General features: G+C 36.1%; 3 protein-coding genes across 4 annotated transcripts; all 3 read right to left on the bottom strand.

Annotated features, from left to right (window-relative positions):
* Positions 1-3,509: 3,509 nt before the first annotated feature.
* On the bottom strand, positions 3,510-9,044 carry LOC122020835 (calcium/calmodulin-dependent serine/threonine-protein kinase 1-like). Of its 2 annotated transcripts, none has more exons than XR_006122342.1 (11): positions 8,098-9,044; positions 6,493-6,623; positions 5,932-5,973; positions 5,704-5,812; positions 5,473-5,551; positions 5,077-5,373; positions 4,884-4,996; positions 4,581-4,688; positions 4,439-4,501; positions 4,180-4,295; positions 3,510-4,083 (listed from the first exon to the last, which is right to left on the bottom strand). XR_006122342.1 is itself a non-coding variant. In XM_042578863.1 (11 exons), exons 1-11 carry the CDS (start codon positions 8,578-8,580, stop codon positions 3,946-3,948), a joined length of 1,731 nt encoding a protein of 576 aa, XP_042434797.1. In that variant the 5' UTR covers positions 8,581-9,044; the 3' UTR covers positions 3,510-3,945. The 2 variants fall into 2 exon arrangements, 1 of the variants encoding a protein (XP_042434797.1); XM_042578863.1 differs by having other exon boundaries at positions 4,180-4,347.
* A 2,447-nt stretch (positions 9,045-11,491) lies between these two features.
* On the bottom strand, positions 11,492-14,842 carry LOC122020836 (tubulin beta-6 chain-like). The gene is made up of 4 exons (XM_042578864.1): positions 14,810-14,842; positions 14,067-14,466; positions 13,313-13,582; positions 11,492-12,330 (listed from the first exon to the last, which is right to left on the bottom strand). The coding sequence occupies exons 2-4, from the start codon at positions 14,458-14,460 to the stop codon at positions 11,654-11,656; spliced, it is 1,341 nt and encodes a 446-aa protein (XP_042434798.1). The 5' UTR covers positions 14,461-14,466; positions 14,810-14,842; the 3' UTR covers positions 11,492-11,653.
* A 1,264-nt stretch (positions 14,843-16,106) lies between these two features.
* On the bottom strand, positions 16,107-21,379 carry LOC122020837 (uncharacterized GPI-anchored protein At5g19250-like). Its single transcript, XM_042578865.1, has 2 exons — positions 21,108-21,379; positions 16,107-16,805 (listed from the first exon to the last, which is right to left on the bottom strand). The coding sequence occupies exons 1-2, from the start codon at positions 21,178-21,180 to the stop codon at positions 16,291-16,293; spliced, it is 588 nt and encodes a 195-aa protein (XP_042434799.1). The 5' UTR covers positions 21,181-21,379; the 3' UTR covers positions 16,107-16,290.
* Positions 21,380-24,489: the final 3,110 nt, after the last annotated feature.

Genomic DNA, 24,489 nt, shown 5'->3' with positions numbered 1-24,489 from the left:
ACTCAACTATAGCGGTCGAGTGCAAGATGAACCCGTGACATAAAGTCTGACCGGATATATTATCTGTGCGGATGTCGAATCCCAGCATTAAACTGGTCAACTCAAAGGCATGTCAGACCTTAGGGGCTCAACTCTCCACTTTTCCAAAATGCAAGGCTCTCAACTTATATCCACCTGACCCTAGCGCCAGTCGGACTTACGGGACTTAGCTCCCCACTTCATAACTCCTAATTTAAAGTCGGTCGGCCCATAGCCTGTCAGACTCTCTCTAGAAGATAACTTTGTCAGAGAATCATAACAATCTGTCAGGAATATGTCATTACTCTGACATATTCATGTAATGGAGCCTTCCTCCGCTATAGGAAGACTGTCGTACATATTCCACCACCCAACATATTCTGACACTAGATATTATATGTTGTCTCATTAATGCGGAGATTATGAGAGACGATATAAAAAAAGGAGTCCTGTCCATTGACCAGGTATGCACATGAATGCATACGCATTTGCATACTCACATATTTACATTATTGTTCTACACGCATCCGCATACTCGCACATTTATATTGTTGTTATACTGTTTATCGTCTTCTCCATTTCGTTCAGCTACTGTTTTGCCTTGAACATCAGAGTGATTACGTCAGAGATCCCTTCCCTAATTCTAGATCTAATGTTCCTGTTGTCTCTATATGTGGTGTGCACAGATTCGCAGCTCTTAGCTCCAAGATCATTTTGAGTCATCTTCCAATTCAGAATTTTCTCCTGATCAACATACAAGTAACATCGATGCATGCCTCCCCTTGCCAATGCGCCATCTCCCCGCTTTCCAACCTGATCAGACATAAATTAATATATTGCTAAATACACTATATAAATATAATTTCATGGCCGCAAATTGGCATCTTAATTTAGCTTCCCATCTTGTTTATTTTGGAAACGGACACTAAAACAAAAGTAAGGTATAACAGTTCTACACTAGTGGTGAAGCTAATTGAGCACTGTTAATCTGAAATTGACGAAGCTTCAGAAGGCCGTTACTTACTTGAAACAAATCTAAATTTACAGAGAGATTTTAAATTAATTAAGAAAGTGCATGCCTTTCTAGTCTTCCACCACATCTGCTTTCAGAAAGCAAAACTTAGTGGAGGGTGCCTGAAATGAAATCAAATGCTGTCTCTTCTTGCTGCAGCTTTGACGCTTTTATTCCACCGCCTGTCCCTAAAGCCCTAAAGCAAAGGAGCTCATTCCTTCCAAAAGCTGCTACCTTTATCAATGCTAGCTTATACTTAGACCATGGAGGAAGCATTGAAATAATAGAACTGTGCTGTCTTATTCAGTAGAATGTTAATGCGAGTACGAGGAGCATTGTCCAATTTGTCCTCCTGGTGATGAAGTAAATTAAGTATTTCTCATCGTGAGTTCATCGAACTGATGTATCGAAAAAGTGGTATTCAAACGCCGATAAGATAGTGATTATCCTACGGATAAATAAGATAAATAAAAAAAAAAAAGGGGAAGATAAAAAAAAATCATCAAAAAAAAAAAACTTTTATTAAGAATCGAGCATCCTCCTTTATACTGAGGTCTTATGCAGAAAAAAAAAAATTAAGATCTTAATATTTTTTAAAAATAAATAATATTTTAGAAAAATAAATCTTTATATAATATTTTTAGAGACATTTAATTTTATATGTAAAATTTAAAAGAATAACTTATACATTGTAAATCATTGGCCAATTACCTCATATATTAATAATGTTATTTACTTATTTTTGCCAAAATTCACTTCTTTAATTTATTAGTAAAATTTTAAAAACAATAAAACTTTTACCTTAAACTTTCAAGTATAATTTATTAAAAAACAATATATTTATCTAATAAATATTTTTAATTAAATAAATTAAATTAAATTTCACTAAATATTAAAAATACTAACTAATTGGCAATGAGTAATAATTATAATAATACTATTAATATACATTTTATTTATTATTTTAAAATTTTTATACATAAAGATAATAGTTTTGAATAGTATATATAGTCACTGTATACAATAAATCATAGATTCTACATTAGCGGGACTTTTATACATTGAGCTGTCTTTTTTTTATCAATTGTAACTTTGATTAATTATTAATCAAATTTATTTAGCTAAAAAATTTAATTGATAAATAAATTATATACATAAAAAAAAGAATGTCACACTAACTTATGGAGGAGTAAGAGTAAAATAATAATTATAAAAGTGATAATGAAGGAGAAGAAGAAAATATAAAAACAATCCATTTATAACCATAAATATTTTTAATTTATTAATTAAACTTAATTTTTATGAGTAAATTAATTTTTTATTAATAAAATATTAAAAATTCCAGATCAAATTTTAGTAAAAAAATAAATATAAATTAACAACCAAATATAACTTTAAAGTAAAAAATTTAAATTATCAATTAAATCTAAATAGTAAAAAATTAAAAACAATCAAATTTAACTTTAATATATAAAAAATTAATCAAATCTAAAAAATTAAAATTTATTAACTAAATTTAATTTGACCGATAAAAAATTAAAATTATTACTGAAAATAAAGCTAGATTAAAATTTATTTTAACTATAATTTTAAATATTTATTATCAAACTCATATATTTCTAAAATAATATATATTAGGTATTATATATACACTAGACTCTAAGACTTGAGAAGAATCCTAAATTTTAGATCTCAATTATAATCTTGTAAAGAAAGGAAAAATAAATTATCAAATTTATTTTAATAATAGACAGAAATTAATAAAACTAGAAGCTGATATAAATAATCCTTAACCCCTAAATAGTAGAAATACCAAAAAATATTCTAAAAATCATAAAAATAAAAAATACTAAAAATAATAAAAGAGTTCCTAAAAGGATGAAATTTGAGTCCAAAAATTGATAATTACGATTCTAATAACAAATCTAAAATTTTAAATTCTACATGCATAACCGCTGATAAAAACTAATTCTAAATCCCCAATCAAAAATTATACCCTTTAAAAAAATTAAGTCCTCCTATTTTCATCTAGCATCACATTCCAAGTCCTTGGTGCTTGTCACCTCTTCTGGCATGTTGCGGCAGAACTTTCATGGACATCTTGAAGGGTTTTTATAGAAAGAGCTACTGGTCCTTAAGACTGGGGTATATGTGGCTAAAGTGGAGTGTCAATGTTGGATATGTCTAGTACAAAACTTACGCAAGCTTACTTCAAGGTCCTGCACGCCTGTACCACAAACTATACTTTGATCACTCCTGTCTTGTACAAAAGATTATATTCAATACGATACATGAGATGCCTTCATCTAGAAGATGTCTCACTGAGGTAAGCTTTCTTGATTCCTTTTTCTTTCATTCTTTTTCATAAGTTCATCCTGTCGACATGACTGCTATAAATTGTAAAACATAAAAAGAAAAAAAAAGACAAATAGTAGCTACAAATTGCTTCGACCAAGACATGACTGAAAGGCATGCAATGTAGCTCCTTCATTAATTTTATGTAATCCATGTTGCTTGAACCCACCCTGTCCGGAACATAAGGCAGCTTAATTGTTCACAATATATCCCATCACAGATAAGAGAGTAAATATCTTATTGAGTGCTAACAGAGAAGTGCAGATTTGCAAACTCCGTTTGCCGGCCTCAACTCAATCGACGTCCTGCGTTTTCTATCTCATTTGTACATCTACCTATGCATCAGTAATACACTAACCACCAACATGGCTAAGTGAAAACATTGTTTTAAAAGGAAGATTTCAGTTGCGGTCCTGCCTGCTGAGATCTTTGGTTGGGTTGCCCACTCAATGATCAAGGTTAAGGAATTGCATAGATTGTTTGGTTCGTGATTCTTCTCTTGATTTAAGGCGATCAGCTGTTGAGACCATTTGCAACAATGCTTGACGAAGACAGTGTATCTAGGCTTTTCGAATTGGGCGTGAAGAAACACCGTGAAGAAGTTTAACAAATCCTAAGAGACTCAGTTTTCCATCAGAATGTCTTATCCAATCCTGGAGAACAACATGAACTGGAACTGATGGGCCAAGGCCAAGCTCCTGTAGAAGTGCATAACCATTAGGTATCACATATTTGCAAAATGATAGAAAGGTGGTCAGCATATGGAATTCATTCTTTTGGTATTCACGACATACTGATGCAAGTTCATCGATCATGATGGGCCTGTTACCATCCTTCTCGAAGAACTCATAAGCTTGACGAGCGTGGTGCTCCCATGCATCCAGTGCTTCCATCTGATGCACGCTTATTGCTGCAGCAGCAAATTCTTCAAAGTGAAACTTTGTGTTTTGAAGGGAGCTTATCTAGTTCCAAAGAGCCAAACATGCTTATGTATCCAACTTCATCAGTCAAAACTTTTTGTAAAGCTAATCAGAGTTTTCAAAAAAGGATTACCATGTTAACGAAATCAAGGACCTTTGCATCTTTCATTGCTTCCGTCGAATTTTTTAGCAAGGCCTGAAAGAAGACAAATTCTGAAGTTATGCAATCAGAAAGAAAAGCAAAAAATCATGATGCAGGGAAACCATCAACTAACCGTCTTTAAGTTTTGGAGGGAGATATAACCATTCTTGTTTGGATTTAACAAAGCAAACTGCTCTCGAAGGTAATAGAGCTGATTTACCTTCAAGGTCTTGGCGAGAGACTGTCACATAAAGAACAGGTTTGTAATCATAATTGCCCCAACAAATAGTTCGATAATTAATTCCATGTTACAACTTCAAAGATGGCTTAGTGAGTAACCATTTTTTGTAGGGAGACTTAGAGAGATGTACATACTCATCACACAATAGAAGTGCAAGATAAAAGTTTCTATTTTCTCAAGGAGTAGAGAGCATACCATCAATGCTGATTTCCTTAGAGAAGACGAACATATGTAAGCTTTTATAAGCTTAAAGACTATAATATCCAGAGGGATCTTAATTTTTTCAGGATTCTGCAGCCAAGGATGACCTGAGATCAGTTGATTTTAGTTATTAACTAGCTCGTACACTTTTTTTTTTCTCCAAAAGTAAATGTGATGAGAAACATACAAAGAGCTTGTGCAGCAGTCATTCTCTTTCGATAATCCTTATTCAGCAATTTCTTGACAAAGTCTTTGGCTTGAGAAGACAGAGATGGCCATGGAGCTTCATCAAAGCTTGGCTCAGCTTTCAGAACAGCTCGAAATATACCAGATTCTGTGCGTGCCCAAAAAGGACGGCTACCACAGAGCAAAATATATGCAATGACACCGATACTCCACATGTCTGCCTCAGTTCCATAAGATCGGTGAAGAACTTCAGGTGCGACATAATATGCACTTCCAACAATATCATTCAATCTCTCGTCTGTAGGCCCAGTGCAGATGGCATGTTTGTTTATCTTACAATCTCAAAACAAAATGCATTTTGTTAATTTTAAGTTAAAAACAATGTTATGTAACCAACCTGGTTTTACAAAGTCTGACAAACCAAAATCTATGGCCTTTAAGTTGGAGGTCTCGTCTCCTGATGTAAAAAGAAAATTCTGTTGCAATAAAACAGAAGCCCGAGTTACACGATACTTCAAACTTAAACATTAAAATTTAAGTGATCACAAATTGACTATATAATTCCTTCCAAAACATCAGGATGCATTACACAAAGAATTTCAAATTTTCAGTCAGGAGAAACAACTACCTCTGGCTTGAGATCTCTGTGAACAACACCTTGAAGGTGACAAAATGATACAGCACTCAAAATCTGAACTATGACAGTTTTTGCATCTTCTTCTGAATACTTCCCACCCCTAAAACAAACGAAAGTTGAGTACTCCTCGATAGTTTGGTTCAAGCCAAGAGAAGAGGTTTTAAAATAAGAATCCATAGAAAGCTATTTGGAAAAGTACAATTTTGAATATGCAAATACCTTGACAGAATCCTTTCCAATAATTCACCACCTTTGCATAACCTATCAAAGAGAAGTTTAGGAGCTTTATCAATAGAAACACTCAATTATTAGTTAATGATCTGTGCATTGTAGATGAATATATGCCTCTAGGCATGATTGTGGGGCATATGATAATTTTATAATTACGAAAAGAAAATCAGGAAATTTCAAAAATGATTTCATTTAACTCCAAGATTCTCATTTAACGATCCAGTTTGGAGATGGGAATGCTGATCTATTATTTTCAAAATAGGTCCACTTTCTTACTATGGTCAATAAATGCATGATATTTTTTTTTCTCTTCATGTTAATGCAGAACTTTCTTCGTATTTTATATTTTGTAATTCGAATGTCTGACAATTTAATTTTTTTAAAGAATTTTACAACACATAGCATTAAGTAATTGGAAGAAGAGAATTCCAGAATTTAGAACATACAGAACTACATGAATTTCTTCATGTAATAATATCATCTTTGTTTGCATAAGGACCATGGCCAGAAGTTAAGCATCTAGAGTGCCTTAAAGTGGTGTAAACTTACTCCATTACGAGATACACATTATCTTCATCCTCATAAGCATCGTAGAAATGTACTAGATTCTTATGCCCTGCTAGAGAACTTAATATCCTCACTTCTCTACGTACATCTTCAATAGCTATAGAAGTTGTCATCTGCAAAGTATTTTGTATAACACTAGCTCAGAGAATACTTTATTTTGTACTAATGCATATCAATTAGAAAGTTATGTGAAATTATTTGTTTTTGAAAACTGAGTAAATGAGAAAAAAAATAATATTATACAGGAAAACATAGTAAGTCCAGTAGTGGAATACTATATGATGAAAAAAGAAGCCATAACTTAATCAAAGATAGCAATAAGAAGCATTGGAGTACTTCCTGTGCTGACCGGAACTTTACCAGAACAATTTTTTTTGAGAAAGAACTTTTACCAGAACTCTAAAATATAGCTTGCCAGATTAAACTGATAGATTAAGTGAGAGTGATGTATATGCCACTTGCTTAGTTCTTATATGTACCATGTAAGAACAGACTAGATGTAACAATAGGAGAATGCGTGTAAGATTGATGACTCAGATGGTAGGACAATAATGGCTTCCTTCATAAGAGCCTTTGAATCCGGGTCCATTTAATCCTCCAAAGCATGTATATCGGTTGTCACGGGAAGATAAGAATGGTTCATAATTTGTTCTTCAGATGTGTATCATATATAACTTCCCTAGAGAAGAAAACAAATTTCCCTAGAGCACAGTTCACAGAAACAAAACAAAATGTCAATATCACATTTGTAGAGAGAGAAAAAAACAAAATCTACTTAGTATTAGAATGTTAGTGGAACAAGCAGAAGGTTTATTATATATCAAACAAGAACTGTAGAATGGGAAGAAAATAAATAGTACATCACAATCATGATTCTATCAGACACAATAGTGTTAGTGAAGAATAACATTATGCTTCACATTGTTTCTGCCAGTCTTAATCAAATTTTATGCCACTTTCCAAAATTTAATACTCCAGGAGTTTCTTTGAAATATGGGCAATTCAATTTTATATATCAGTTATGGTCAACACTGTTATATGGAGCTACACTAGGCAAAATTTGAAAACAAATGCATAGAACAACTTTAGAAATTCCATGGAATGCAATAGAGTAATTATCTTTGAAATTAAACAAGTTTAGCTCCATGTAGTCCTTTTGACTAAAGCTGTTATATAAAATCAAACTATTTAAAATTGGAAATCAGACATTTGACAAGGTTTGAGCAACAGATCGAGCCAGAAGAGGGTCGATAACATCGATTAGATTCTTTTGGACAAGTGGATGAGGTTTTAACAGTTTAGATGGGTTTAGAAGGCGAGTGAATGGTAAATTTGAAAACACACTATATCAAAAGCGGCCTTTTGATGATTTTCTTTTTAAAAGAAAGGAGTTATTTTGATGTTTGGCCTAAGATAAATATCATAAATAATATAAATCCGAAGAATAAATCCTAGTTCTTGACTTGAATTCTTTCAAACACTATTGACTGTCACATCTATAAAGGGAAGTCGTGAAAGTAACAAAAATGATGGAAGAAAAACAAATGACCTACAAACAAAGAACTGTAGGAAGGAAAAGAGATGAACCTTTGCTTTGGGAATGACCTTGACCGCCACCTCTTCTCCTTTCATGTCTCCCTTCTTCACCTTGGCAGCACATGTGTAACCAAAATGCCCACGCCCAACCTCGTCCGCAAGTTCAAATTTTGAGAAGAACTGCTTGGAGAATCCAAAGCTCTTGTCCAATCCGACTTCCACCTCGCTGCCTTCGGGGATCGACGCCTCGTTCGGCTTCACCGAGCCGTGACGGCGCGCGAGGAGAGCCCTGATGTGCTTCGCAGGTGACGGAGGAGGGAAGGGCCGCTTGAGAAACATCAACGGCGTTCTCACACTGGAGTTGGCCGGTGAGTTCTTGTAAGAGCCGGGAAGAGGGCTTGGGCTGCAGAAGGGAAACTTGCCTTGCTGCGGGGTTCTCGGCACCGGCGTAGGTTGCCCAATGTCAAGGGCCGGAAGGCCATCTTCCTCCTGGAATTCGGGGTTTTGTATTTGCTTTCCATGGCAGATTCCCATGGAAACCTGAATATACAAACTCAATGAAAAAAAAGAGCGTTGAATTTGAGAACGGAGTAGCAAATTCAAGGAGGATGCCAAGAAGGAGAACTACAATGGATAGGAAGAAACAAGCTAAAGAGATTAACAAAGAAGTGGGAAAAAAAATCAAATTTGAGAGCGGTGGAGGAAAAGGAGAGAAAACTACAGCAAAGCTCAACTTTTTAGAATAGAGAGAGGAAAAGGAGCAAACTTTAAGACGGGAGTGAAGCACAAGAAGGGAACAGAGTGAGAGAAGCAGTGGCCAAAGCAATGAATCCTTGCGTAATGAAGAGGAGAGCTGAGTAAGATTATGCTGAAGAGGAAGCAAAGAGAGAGGGGGAGAGAATGAGAGAATCCCTCCTTGCCTTTTGCTTTTTGCAGCTCTTGGCTGATGGTGGATGGAATGGAACCCTGTCGTTGGTCATTAGGGAAATAACGCCATTATCTGATACTTGAGTTTGGTTTTGTGTCTCACTCACAGCCTATCCTTTCCAGCCACCTAAACAACTATTTTAATTTTCTTTTTTCATTTCTGAATCTTCCTGTGCATCTCAGTGACTGAGCTTTCATGGAAATTCGACTCGATATGAAGGCCTGCTTCATTGAGTATAAAATGTTTCATCCACTAAGATCACATTCCTGAAGAACACATTCTGAAACTCTTACTTTCATGCTAAAACAAAACAATTTTGATTAATAGCATTAAATCCTATCTGAGATCTAAACAATGTGGTCCCATGAAAAGAAGAAGCCAATTAACACTCCTTGTGAACTGTGTTTCTGCACAAGGATTGTTGAGACTCGGCTACTCATTTATGAGAAAGTACCTTCCCCTGGTATGGTCAGGAGAGTTCAATGCGCATGGAAACATGTAAATAATGATCATTTTTAAGATGCCAGCTTCTCTTTGAAGGTATCCCAATTCTCTTGTAGGCCAGCTCAGATTACAAGAAGATGCCATTTTGAAAGACAAGCTCAGGTTCATCACCCATGTGGCATTGCAAGACTGCACATCAACTTGATTGATTCATATACTTAAAGTAATCAGATGATCCTGGAATCCATGTGAGTGTGCAACCCGAGCTTCAAATGATCAAATCAATGTTAATATATTAGTTTCTTGTATCAGCTTTAACAGAGAAAAAAAAAAGCAATAGTTTGTTCAATCAATCATTTGCCATTGATAAGAGAATGAGGCAAAAAAATTGGAATTAAGAACAATCCTAACCCACCCTTGTCAGAAATCTAAAGAATTTTCTTGGGGAAAAAGAAGAGATTAGAAGATGGTGTTATTTATTTATTTTTTAAGTTGGCCTTGGCAAAGCAAGTAAGTACGCTGGTGATTTTAGGGATTCATGGGGAAGTGGAATTTGTCAGAGCTTTGTTTGCCCAGTTCAAATCTTTGAAAATTTTTCAGAGTCTGCACAGGAATGCCCCATGTAAGGGTAGGGGAAAAAAACAAGCAAAAAGAGGGGGCAGCGAATGGTAATATGTTCTTCTCTATTCTCATATACACACTTTTAAAAAGAAAGGTGCACAAAGCAACAATTATTAAATTAAAGTAGCTAGTGAGGTTAATAGAAGATGGAGCAAAGGTATTTAGAATTCCAAGCAACTGCAAAGAGTTTCTAAAAGGCTTGTATTATGCATCAAGGGACTGCACCATTACTCTCCAAATTTCAAGAATTGGCAAGGTTTTTAAAATTTCTTCCTTGGACTCAAAGTTGAATTGATGGACTAGAATAATTGACCTGCATATCAATTAACTATCTTTGTTTAGTTCAAATAAATGTCTTAATTTAATTTGCAAACATGCCAAGTAGATGTTTATAATTTTCGCACAAGGTATTTTAATAAAACCGCTTTAAGATTTATGCACAGTAGATATGCAGCAGATTTAAGAGGGCGTTTACCATGGATCAGTCTGATGTCACTGTCACAGCTCGATTTTAGGTGATCTATCGACAGACGCTCATGACTGCCTTGTATAAGTAAAACCACGCTGTAAAACTCTTTGTTAATCTTTGGGCGTTTCCTTAATTATCTTTATCCTTTTGCAATATTGCCCATAATTAGCCACCCAACCATCTTAAATAGCTCCCTGTAAGTCACATGTATCATTAAACTCAGAAGTTGGTCCTCACTAACTCTGATCGAGGATGAATAGTTTATATTGGTGCTGTACTGTAGTTGCACCAACAACTCGTTACTTATGCGATAAGCGTCAACTCCTGTTTCAGTACATCAACCAGCGGCTGCAAGCATTTGTTAGTGCTCCTGTCCCTGTTACACTTGTGTCGACCAATGGTTTCCTCTTCGGATCTCTAGCTACTCGCCCTACAATAATTGCACTGCTCGTTAAAGGATGCCTAGATGCAGGACTGCACACCTTTAAGTCGAAGAGATTTGCCATGGCCTCTTTTACTTTTTTCGCCTTCACTTTTGCTTCGCCTTTGACCATATGTTTCGTTTGGCACTTCTCTTCCATTGTACGTATCTCGCTGACAGAGATGATAGTTAAAGATGAAATCTCGGGGTGGCAAATCTTGTCACAGCCTGTGAAACCTTAAGTGACCTAACGCCACCGTCAATATTAGTTGATGCTTAGCCATGATTGAGACGCTAATTTATATCTATTGATTTGAGAGTGTTTAATGTTGATACTGATATTGTGCAGAGAGGCATTGGGATCCAAACTTGATCCAATTCAACACAATCTCGCCCATAAAAGGAGTTTCTGCAAGAAGGTTGCTCTTGAAGTCGGCCCAAGTTGAAAGACTGATATTGGAAACTTTTCTGAAAGTAGATACACAGTAAAATCACTAAAGTGAGTTAACATGGAATGAGCAACAAGTAATGCTAACATCAAAATATAGATGCAACAAACACATGAAAAAAGGAAAAATAAAAATCATTTGATCTCTTGACAAGCATTACCGTATTTACCCAAAATATGCAATCACAGCAACATATTCAATAGGTAGATTTGATACCACAAACCACAACACAAATGCATACAATGCAAGGGAGTAATCCATTTCGATTTTAAGTCTCACATCTCCTGGGCATCATCTTCCTCGTTCTCGTACTCACCGTCATCATCAGCTGTCGCATCTTGGTATTGCTGGTATTCGGAGACAAGGTCGTTCATGTTGCTCTCAGCCTCTGTGAACTCCATCTCATCCATGCCCTCGCAAGTGTACCAGTGCAAAAAAGCCTTCCTCCTAAACATGGCAGTGAATTGCTCACTCACTCTCCTGAACATCTCTTGGATGGATGTGGAGTTGCCAATGAAAGTAGATGACATGGCGAGGCCCCTTGGTGGTATGTCACAAACGCTAGATTTGACATTGTTAGGAATCCATTCCACAAAGTATGATGAGTTTTTGTTTTGGACGTTGATCATCTGCTCATCAACTTCTTTTGTGCTCATCTTGCCTCTGAACATGGCAGAAGCTGTTAGGTAGCGACCGTGCCGAGGATCAGCAGCGCACATCATGTTTTTAGCATCCCACATCTGTTGAGTTAGCTCAGGAACGGTCAGGGCACGGTACTGCTGAGATCCACGTGAGGTAAGAGGCGCAAATCCAACCATAAAGAAGTGGAGGCGAGGAAAGGGAATCAAATTCACAGCTAGCTTTCGGAGGTCAGAGTTCAATTGCCCAGGGAACCGAAGGCAACAAGTCACACCACTCATGGTTGCAGAGATCAAATGATTTAAGTCTCCAACTGACGAGAGCAACGGAGAGTTAATTTTTTCAATCCCCAGTAAATGATGTTAGCGAAGTTGTTTACAAGCAATGTATGGAAAATACAACAAATTTCTTGGTGTTATACATAATTGCCTTAAAAAAATACAACTGTTAACTGAGTGAAAAATGTGGTTGAAACAAGGACTAAAACTAGTATACACTTAAAAATTACCTACAAACCAACCGAGGGGTTAATTGAAAGGGATCCAGTAAAATCAAAGCAAAACTAATGTCGGAATTCATGCTACAGATATCTTACTGATACAATCATATGACTAAATAACTACAGGGAAAGAATCAAAAAGCAAATCACTATATGCCACTTCAAGTATGTCATCAACCATTTATCAGTGGTTCATTATATACACACGAGAGTGGACAAATAAGAAGATAATATTTGAACAGTTTCAGTTCGTTTATATCTACTCAAAAGGTGCAGACTGCAGAGAATTTGAGGATTACCAATTAACCAATCTAAGAGACTTTAGACCACCACCCACCATACAATTCAGAAATGATATTTAGGTAAAGGGAAAGCAAAGGTAATGAATTCTAATTTCTTTTTGCATTTTATTTCATGCTTATTTACATGGATTGAACCGACCTACTATTTCTGCTCAATCTGGGCGGTAATAAAACAAAGGAATTGGATGTAATTGAATTCCTTCGTACTCTCTATTTCTTTCCAAGTAAAGAAGAGATATTAGTGGTTTTATTTCTTTTCCCTCATACTTCCATCCAGTTAAACACAGCATTCGTTCATATAAATATCATATTCAGGCACCAAGTATCTTGTTCCATAATAGAATTTTCAATCAGACAGTAAAATTCATGTCAAAAGGAAAAACAGATAACACAATTACTTGAATCAATTTTTTAGTTTAGAAAAAAAGCTTTTAGGCCCATGCTCATGAGTTAGCAATAAATCCAACAAATAAACATTAGAAGGACCAACTTACAACTGGGAGTGGTTAACTTAAGAGTCCGGAAGCAAATGTCATAAAGAGCCTCGTTGTCCAGCACCATACATTCATCTGCATTCTCGACTAACTGGTGGATAGAAAGGGTCGCATTGTAGGGTTCAACAACAGTGTCAGAAACCTTTGGCGAAGGGAAAACAGAGAAAGTGAGCATCATCCGATCTGGATACTCCTCTCTGATCTTTGATATGAGAAGCGTTCCCATTCCTGAACCAGTTCCTCCACCAAGAGAGTGGCATACTTGAAAACCTGGTGAGAAAATTTGTATCGTAAGCAATTACAGAGAAAATAAAGTCTAATTCCACCCCATAAAGGATAACCAAGCACTTGAAACATCGATCAACAGCTAAATAAAATATCAAGTGTATGGAAAAACACTAAACGGTCCATGCTACTGTTTGTCCATAGTTCCATAGTGACTATTTAAACCAAAATTCAGCCTCCACCACCTACCTCTGGTAAAGAAGCGCTCATCTTAAAAATGATAAGGCAGCCAAGTTGAGCATGCTTCGTCTATATTAAATTACATAATCAGTAGATATATCCTTTTTATTAACACAAATCTTCTCAAATTTCTTTTTATATACAATATACATCTATGATTATTTCGTTTTTTTTAGCAAGACGCTAAAAAGAAAGCAGAATTGAAACTGAGATAAAATCTTGTTTATGGAAATAGATGGCCGATGAATCCCTGAGAAAACATCTTATAAAAGAAGATAAGTGACTATACCTTGTAGGCAATCACAGTTCTCGGCCTCCTTCCTCACCACGTCGAGGACTGAATCAATGAGCTCAGCGCCTTCAGTGTAGTGGCCTTTAGCCCAGTTGTTTCCGGCACCGGACTGACCAAATACAAAGTTATCAGGACGGAAGATCTGTCCATATGGACCAGTTCGGACACTATCCATGGTGCCGGGCTCCAGATCCATCAGCACCGCCCTAGGAACGAACCTGCCACAGGAAGCCTCGTTGTAGTACACATTGACACGCTCCAGCTGGAGATCTGATGTGCCAGTGTACTTCCCGGTGGGATCGATCCCATGCTCATCACAAACCACTTCCCAGAACTTTGATCCGATCTGATTGCCGCACTGACCTCCCTGGACATGGAGGATTTCTCTCATTTTTGCCTAAATTGGAGAAAACGAAACAAGGTTAACACTGGGACGACAGACCAAGAAACTTCTCCAATAGCATACGAATTATTAGGCAAGAACTTCCCCATCCAAAAAAAAAAAAATCAAGCAAAACAAAAGAGAAGACACAAACCAGAAAACCGAACTCTACTCGAATTAAAACTCGATGAACGGTGTGATAAAAGTTCGTGCGAGACCACTAGATCACAAGAAGTAAACTCAAATCTAGCAGCCTTTCTGGATCGGGACGAAGCATCCACCATAATAAAGCTTAAATCGCTCTTCGTGAAAAGGGAAGACGGAATCGAAGAACCGAACGCGGAAAAGAAAGGCTTACCGGTGAGAAGAGTGAGGCCGAGCGGTTACACGAGACACGAACTGGGAACCAAAGGGGATGGTTATTTATAGAGTGGACGGCAAGGCATCGGACAACCACCGTGGTCCATTCTCTTTTGTTTCTCTAACGAGCCGTCAGATGCCGTCCAGCGGTGTGATCGGGTGGCGGATAGCCGTCCATTTCCCGCTTAGAAACTAATCGACGATGCTTCCCGTTAAAGTTTTAGAATGACGATACTACCCTCTTTGTTTCGTGTTTTCTTGTCATGGGCACGTGTTTGCGAGCCCATATCCTTAGTTCGCTCGATTAGGTTGTCTGATTATTTATCTATTATTTTTGATTATCTATCTCGATTTAAATTATAATTTAAGAGAACGTTGAATTAAAAGATATTACAATTAATTATAATTAAATTGAAATCATAATCCAACCATAATTTAAATGATTCGCTTCATGTTTTTTTACCAAGCATCTGCCCTCTCGTATTCATTTTGTAAGAGAAGAATAAAATGACGATAATACCCTCATGCCTGCAATTTCTTTATTTAATTTCTCAATACAAGCGAGACTTTCGCAGTCTCGCTATCGTCCATACGATGGATCGGTTTAAGAACTTTTGTATGATATCCTTGGTCCCTTACCGCTACTGAAAAGTAAAACCTGCGAAGCAAGCAACCAAACAAGCAGTGCGTCACGTCAGACGATCGAGATGAACCAACAAAAATATTCACATGCTTTTGAAGGTGACTTCCAATCCACACACATCATTTTTCTCACCGAACTTGGCATCATCATTACAGATCATATGTTTAAGTCATTGAGGGGAATAATAATAAGCTTTGCAGTTAAAATCTATTGTAGAAAAGCATCTTGACTCCTCTTCTTTTGATAATCAATTGCAATACTTGAAGCTTAGAATTGCTTGTTTGCAATTGATGAGGTTGGCATGGTGACAATAGGAAACATGGTGCCATCACCATAACTTTAGTAGTTGGACCTCAACAATTCAGGTGAGATAGAAACCCACATAGCCCAACCAAACTTAAGCCTAGCCTCAATTGAACTCATGCTAGCTTAGGTTCATCTAGACTCATCTCCAACCATGGTCAGAGCTAGTGCTACATTGTTGGATCTAGCAAACTTCAGTAAATGATTATGACGTTACCAAAATCTTGTTCATGCAATGTGTCGATCTGTTACAGTACTGTAAAATTTGATAAATGTCATTATCCATGTTATGCTAGCGAGGAGTCACAGTAAGTGATGGCACTATGTAAACTACACCATAAGAGAACGATGGGTCAGCAAAGGTGACTAGTAGCAAATCTCAGCAATTTTGTTTCAATATAATACAACATAATAGGGTAAAACAATGACAAAGCTATGAACTCATGAGAAAATAACCCGCATGCTATTCAATTTGCTGTAACTTCTAACGAAAAAAATTCTGAAGTTGATAGTAGAAAACATAAAACACAGACTTAATTGATCAAAAACAATGCAAAACCTAGAAGCAACAGCGGCACATTCAGATGATTAACAACTAAACTAGCTGAACCAGAGGTTGTATCGGCAGCCGGAGCATAGTTTCCCGTAGGTGTATCGGTTGTCAAAATGGCAACAACCCAGTCATCCTCGTCAGCAATCCCAATTCCAACAAAGCTGCTATCGTTCAAATACTGGTTGTACTGGGTGTCAGTGTAGTTTGACAGCACGAGGTCATGAGCTAAGCCTTGAACGCAAACGGGCATTATGGAGCCATCTTGGGTGACTGTTGCATTCAGATGGCAGGTGCTTAAATAATTAGGAAAGTTGGGGAACTGTTGCTCTTGGCCAGGAACGGTATATGATCCAGTGGAGTTGCTGCAGTCTTGGCCTTTGAATGCCAATGCAACTTGTTCAGCTAAGCAAGCTGCATTGCTGTTATCAGCTAGTGATGACAGATTGAGGGACCCTCTGTATTTGTTGAGGCCAACCAAAAGCTGAGTAGATGTATCTGCAAAGCAAGTGATTATTAGGAAGTTTCTTAGACATGTAAATATAATGAATTATCAATATCTCCTGATTAAGTTGAGTCTACCACCCTGAATACTACATGAAAGTTAATATTAGTTCATTTGCCTAAACTTATAAACCTCCTTCAATTAGCTCATTATTCTCGTATGTAACTAAGTTATAGTGTTACAATCTAAATCCAATTAACCTATAAAACCCGGTAATTAGATCATGATTCTCCAAATGTGATTAAATCAGCATGTCAAAGAGGCAGCATCAATCCAGATCTATGATACCGTCCTTGACCCAATGCATAACTCATCCCAAATTGTCTTATTAATCCAAACTGCCTCTTACAACCTAGGCCCTGTCATGGAATTGAGCTCATCCACAAATGCAAACCTTATGTACATGGATAAAGCACTAATCTAAAATGGATAGTTAATTACTTAGGAAGATGTTTTTATAAGCACGTCAACATGTTGAGAATTTGATTGTAGGTGGATTAAAATAATGACTTGTCACATGTAGCAATTGTATGATGATTAGAGAGATAGTAGATCATCTAATAGGTTAGGTTTGATGACTCTAGTTCCAAGCAATGGTAAAAAAGGATTGCCTTCCCCTCACAGAGTTAAATTAAAGGTGGCCTACCTCCTCAGCACACTCTCAATAGGGAGAACCTTTAGGGAAGGATCAAGGACAATAAAATTGGGAGAATAATTATCTTATGCTCCATAGTCACATCCTCAATTGATGTCTGATAATATGTTTGGCATGTACCAGAGCTATATAATGACAAAGGAACTTAGAGATACATTGAATGAAAATTTCATATTGGAGGATAGCAAGCAAAATCTTTCAAGAAAATGAATAAATAATTTTTGCATAATTGTGTAATAAAATAATTGTATGTAAGGAATCTTTAATGATTAAAGTAGAACAAAATAGATTTGGATGAATACTTTGCAATGACTTTTATCCTTGAAGCAACTCCACCTTCTTGGAAATTTTAAAACATTTTTGAAACAGAATAAGGAAGACATTTCTTTCAATGAGTCGGGTAATATCCTAAAATTAAAGAGGAATACCAGAAGTAGGAGGATTCTAATGACCAAAAGGAGAATAAAATGAAGCTGAATGAATCCTTTGTGGTGACTTTTATCATTGACAGTTTCCACTTTTTAGAAGAATTCTAAAAGATTTTTAACAAAAATTAAGGAATATATATCTCTCAAGGAGTTGGTTAATGTCCTAAATGAAAGTTTTACGATACATCAAAACGAAACGATACATTATAGGATCTAATTATCATCATCAATGCGGCAAATTGAAACCGAAACAATGGCAAACAAAAGGGCTGACCTAAATCCAAAGTCAATGTCATTGATTCCCTGACTTGTTGTTAAATGGAGTTCCTACAATCTCAGCAGAGAGTCTTTTGTAGGAGCTCGAGCAATAACCGTAGTCTCGTCTCAATGGGAAGAAAAGAGGAAGAAGAGGAGTCAACAATTTAGCATCATGCCCCAAATGGATTTTGACTTTTTCTTCTTATAGAAGCTCATCCTACAAGGACCATTCATCATAAAACTCATAATCCGTTAACATTCCATCAATGTTAACGAACTGGGTTATTGGATCTACGCATTCAATCTACATCCAATAATTTAAACCTACCTTAACACAACATGTATTAGATCACTTAATTAATCTTAATGGCAATTATATGCATGTTATTAATTCACAATAGCCCACCAAATATAGACTTAATCCTTCACTAAAAAGAAAAAATAAAAGGATTAAAAGAAACTTTCTCTTCAAGACAAGTCTAAGATATTTGTGATGGAGGAAGGCAATGAGTCTGGGGCTCCTAAAGGGAACGAGAAAAGAACAGATCTACTCACTAAGGACGGCTTTAGCAAAAAGAAACAGGGCTCGTTTTTTTTTAGCAAAGGATAATCCAAAGGTATGATCTTCAGAAGAAGAATAAAGGGAAAAATTCAAACTATTGAAAGAGAATTGATCTTTAATGCTAACTCAAGATTCTTAATCATGGAGGGAGGGCTTTGTGAAGACAAAATATGTGTAATAACAGAGAAGGTTAAAAGACTAATTTCTTGGAGATAAATTGTGGCATACCATTGTTGGACAATCTGCCGGAGATTTTAGAGAAAAATTACTGAATTAAAATTACAAAATCAATTCTAACTTATTTGTTGCAATGACCTGAGCGGATAATCTCAGGCTACCAGTGGGGCTGGTTTTGCCAAGCTTTAAGTGGTCTGAGTCGCAGAGTCGATACAGTGCGCAGTCGAATCGGGAAAGGAATTCGTCGAGGAAGATGTCGAGGCCTGCGCTCAATGCAGTTTCCTTGAAACAGATTTGCCCCACCTCTAGTTGTGCTTCGAGGTTCTCTCGGGTCATTTGTTTCCCATAATACAATGACAGAACCATGCACACAAGCAAACACTGGTTGTTTGTGGCGAATTGAGAATGCACCTGAGTGCTATCACGAGTAGTTTAGTCGAGCGAATGCATGACTGAGAGAATTTTTGTAGGAGAACACGGGTGAACAAAGGTTCACTTCTTGCTCTTCCTCTCGCTACCTTTTCTGCTCAAGATCTGAGCTCCTTATATAGGGGCTTAACCTTTGGCCATAATAAATGATCAATTAATGGTCATTTATTGTCATTAATTGACTGCAGTTTCAATTGGATCAATTAGTGACCATTGATTGTCATTAATTATTGACAGTTTCAATTGAATGAATTAATAACCATTATTGTCATTAATTATCGACAATTTCAATTGAATTAATAACCATTATTGTCATTAATTAGCGACAGTTTCAATTGAAATTAATTCATCTGTTTCACCAGATCAGCAAAAAAAACGTAACAAAACATTGGTTTATTCGCTTGGGCAAATCCTGTCTCGACTGGTTCGGCATTCAACGTGCGCAGGTCGTATTCACACACGAGTCAACCTTGGTTCAGTACAATCCGAGTCCTAGATTTGCACCCACCCCTGTGCACCCACACATGAGAGAGTCTCTTCCCATGCATATGTTTACAATATCAATGCATATGTCATAATTTAAACCAACAATAAAACCAAGAGACTTTTAATATGGAACTAAAAACTCATGCACAATAGAATCTCTCGTCTCCATCTCTTTATTCCATTCGCATTTCCAACAACCATTTCCTCTCATTAGAACTTAATGATTCAATACAAGTTAATAAAGTGGTTAATCAAAGGATGATGAATTTGATGAGACAAATCAAAGGTACTTTCATATTATGTTCAAAACTTAGGAGGCATTGATGTCAATTATCAATCACCATTATGTTACTATTCTAAGAGGAAACCCCCTTCATGACATATATGCAAGACAACAATTTAAATGATATATTTTCTTTTTGAAGTGGAATAAATCAAAATAATTTTATAAGGACATACATGTATTTACCCCCAAAAAGATTTTTTGCATTTTCCCTTTTTTCCTTCACTAATTTTGCCCCAAAAAATGACCTTTGAGATAAAATATGTATGTGGACCTTTGACTCGGTATATTTTTAACTGGAATTGGTGGACTCTGGTATAAGTTTGGAAACACTGGGCATATGGTGCTCATTGGACGAGTGTCTAGAAGATGGAACCCGCTTCTCACCCAAGTAAGGTAGATCCACATCAAGCCCAATCTAAATCAAGGATATGCCCTCTAAACAAAAAATCGCATCACTCTTCCCTTCCATAGAACAGGGAAGAAGGTATTGTTATCCTATAGTTGTATTGTCTACGGTAAAATTATACTAATGATCCCAGCCAATGAAACAGTTCACGAAAACAAGGTGACCATTGTTGATTTTTAACCAACTAACAATTAACATAAAGGACTTGTCTAAATAGATGAACTTGTTTTGCAAAGGTCAAAAGAAAGAAGGAAAAAAGCACGAATTGATGTTAAGAAAGCGGAGAAATTTCAATATACTAGAGTATAGACATTATCCCCCGAATAAGCTTCAAACCCACTAGAGACGGCTATTCTTCCCCCTGCTCGAGTGTATTGAAAAGTAACCTATCGAATTGAAGCACAGCAACCTGATTTCTCAACCTACATTTACATGTGCCGGAAAGAGAGATTCTGACAGAATAGAACGGATCAATCTTGTTCTAATAAGCGTGTCTGGATTCAGAACATCATAAATCATACTCTTCCAACTAATGAAGCAACAGATCTCGAGTGATCGGCACATACACGTAAGGAAATAGGGCGAGGAAGGAAATGTAGAGCAATTACCATCAGATCTAGCAGGATGAAGCAGGAACGGTAGGAGGAGGAGGAAGGAGAAGAGGGAGATGTTGAAGCCCATTCCTTAGCACCACCTTTCGTTTCTCCCCTTCTGCTTTCCTCCTCTCTATCTTGAGAAGTTCAAAATGAGGAAGCGAACCAGGCGATGAATATAGCGCTGTGATTTGGAGGCTCGAGTAGAGCTTTCACAACCACCGGCCACTGCCATTTTCTTTACTTTATTGTGTATTATTTTTTTTTTTTGGTTCGCCCTCGAAATCGAGAAGTGATTGTAGCAGGTCATCTATCGCTCCAGACTATAACTTAATTCTTAATGCTTAGAAAATTAGAAATCAGGGCCGTCAAAGTAGGCCCTAGGCCAAAAAAAAAAAAAAAATAATAATAAATAAATAAATAAATAAAATCTTTAATAATGTTTTTTAAAAAAATTAAATTTTTCTTTATTTTTTTTATTCAGACTTGGAACCGGCGGATTTATTTTTAAAAATAAACTAGATTTAAAAATTCATGTCGTGTAATTTTAATTTGATGATATTTCAAAGTTTGACTATTATCAACACAAATGTATAAAAAAAATCTGATATAATTATTAATAATTTAGATTTGGGTTCATAGTTCATTCCTTCCATAATTTAAAAAAAAAAAGAGTAAAAAGAATATTACCGAGTAAAATAGGATAAGGATGTCTTCTTAGAGAACAAGAAAGATGAAAAAATATATAGAACATTAATGAGAGAATGAACAGATATTCAACTAATTATAAAATGAGACGAAAGAAAAGAAATTAGATGTAAGGTCTTATATAGTTATATTATAACTTTAGGATTAAAGAATATAATAATTATAATTAATATGTAATCAAATATAGTTGTCATTGGAATTAATTGAAGAGTACAGTGGAAATTGAAATAAAATAAAATCAAGTAAAATTGTTACATTGGAATCAATGCAATATCTGAAGCAAAATCTAGAGAGCACTAAAATGGAAATCGAAGCAAGTCAAATTAAAGCAAAATATATCATTAGAACGGAAATCGAAGCAAGTCAAATTAAAGCAAAATATGTATGCATGCGTGCATAATGCAGTTTGAGACTGCACAATATATATTTTAAATGCAAATATTAAATATTAAATATATTTATTTATTTTTAACTAATAATGGATCTTAATTTTTTGGGACCCTAGACATAGGTCATAATGGCCTATGATTTGAGCCGGGCCTGTTAGAAATCATTACACTTTACTTTGAAAACTTGAGCTGTCTGACGGTCGATCTGTGACAGATGAGTTAGCTCACAAAACAATTCATGATTCGATGACGGATTGGTCTGCCATCCTAACGGACTAAAAAATCTCAACGGGTTGTGGGTTAAACGGGTTAATTAAAAAAACATTATAATTCATTAAATTTTATAATTTATGCATATTAATCGATGGCACAATTTTTTTTTCATAATTTTCACTTAAAAACAAACATCATAAATTCAAAATTTTATTTTTATTTTTTTCTCAACACACGCGCCAATTCGGTCGACCTTGACTCGCAATCCGCACATGTCAACACATTTAGGTTCGCTTTTATATAGATCGATAATTATTGAACCGGCCAACCCACGTACTCAATTTAAATTGACAGCGTTATTTTTAAATTTTGTGCGTTCAGATGAGTTACTTGGCATCCACAAAACTAATTTTTAAAAGAAAATTCAAATATCATTTTAAACATATTTATCTTATAGATTTAGCCTACAGAAACATCAAATTATTATTAGCATAACAATAACTAAAAAGACAAAAATAAAAGAAATTAAATTTTGCTTGTCAAGGCAAATGATTTGTTAATTGCCCCACGCCGTAGAGTGAATCTAGACAAATCTGACATTTACTTTCCTAGTGGATCTAGACCAGAGTTGTGGTTGATATTTAGTCAATTGAGTATTAAAAAGGTCTGATACGGCCAGTCAGGTGGGACTTTAAAATTGGGTTTGATATTAAAAAAGTTAGCTGATGTTGTCAGAATTAACAAGCGATCTAGAGTCGTATTAATATTATATTGAAATAAATTTAATGTCATCGTAAAATACTCCGATCGATTAAACTAAACGATCAATCAGACACATTGGGTATATCCATCGATTAAATTGTACTCTATATTAAGTATAGCGGCCGAGAGTATAAGATGAATCTCTCGACATAAAATCTGATTAAATATATTGTCTGAATAAATATTGAATCTCCAACATAAATTCAATCGGTTCAAAGATTGGTCAAATCTTAAGAGGCCAGCTCCCCACTTCTCTAATACAAGACTCAATTTACATCAGCCCGGCCCCAATGCCAATCAGACTTACAAGATTCAACCCTCCACTTCTCATGAGCATAATTCTTAATCTACAACTGGTTGACCTAGAGCCGGTCGGACTTTCTCTAAAAGACAACATTCTCAAAAAATCATAACAACCAGTTAGGGAATATGTCATTATTCTGACATATACATATAACGGAACTTTCTTCCAACTATGAGGAAGTAATCATATATCTTTATATTGGTACAATTTGCACTAATGATTTAACTCAGATTTTGATGAATGATAAGTGAATTAAAATTAAAATGTTTGTGATCTAATTATTTTACCAAGTGTGTAGGAGTTGATGTGTCTGAAGGACCTGACACCAGGCTGAAATCAGGCTAGGTCCGCGGGACCCGATAGCTAGTGTGAAGTTCAGATAGGTCTGCAAGACCCAATATCTGGCGGAAAGTCCAATTGGGTCCGCGAGACCTAACAACTGGCAAAAGTCTAGTTGGGTTTGTAAACTTGACAACTAGCGGGAAGACTCGGTGGGTCAAAAGCAAGTCAAGCGACTGCAGTTGGTAAGTAAGAGGAAAACAACTAGAGGAGAGATCCAATGAGGACGTATTCCCGGTTCAGGAAACAGTAGGCGTCGATTCAACTTAGATCCATTTAGGAAACCTAAGCTGAGACCTTAACTAGATCCTGATCTCAAAGAGACAAGATCTAATTACTACTATTACCTTATTGTTTGAGCTAACTTTGTTTTGTAGGATAAACATATTTTTGTTACCTGGACTAACTCTTTATTGCAAGAAAGGAGAGGCTGAAAAAAGGTAGTCTAGGCACCCGGTCGAGCAACCTACACAGCGGGTGCCTAGGTAGGCACCCAGGTGGTCTGGGCGTCCAAGGTTGGTCCAAGCGCCCGGATTAGAAAAATCATCTAGAAGCTGAGTTGGAACACGATGATTGGCTGAACCTAAGTCAACGGTCCAGGCGCCCCGAGAGGTTCTAGGCGCCCCGAGGTGGATAAACTTGACAGATCAAGTTTCGAAGAGAGATCGTCACGTCAGCAACA

This window comes from Zingiber officinale, chromosome 9A (assembly GCF_018446385.1).
Source record: "Zingiber officinale cultivar Zhangliang chromosome 9A, Zo_v1.1, whole genome shotgun sequence".
NCBI classification, from domain to species: domain Eukaryota; kingdom Viridiplantae; phylum Streptophyta; class Magnoliopsida; order Zingiberales; family Zingiberaceae; genus Zingiber; species Zingiber officinale.
This window is presented reverse-complemented; position numbering and strand designations above follow the sequence as displayed.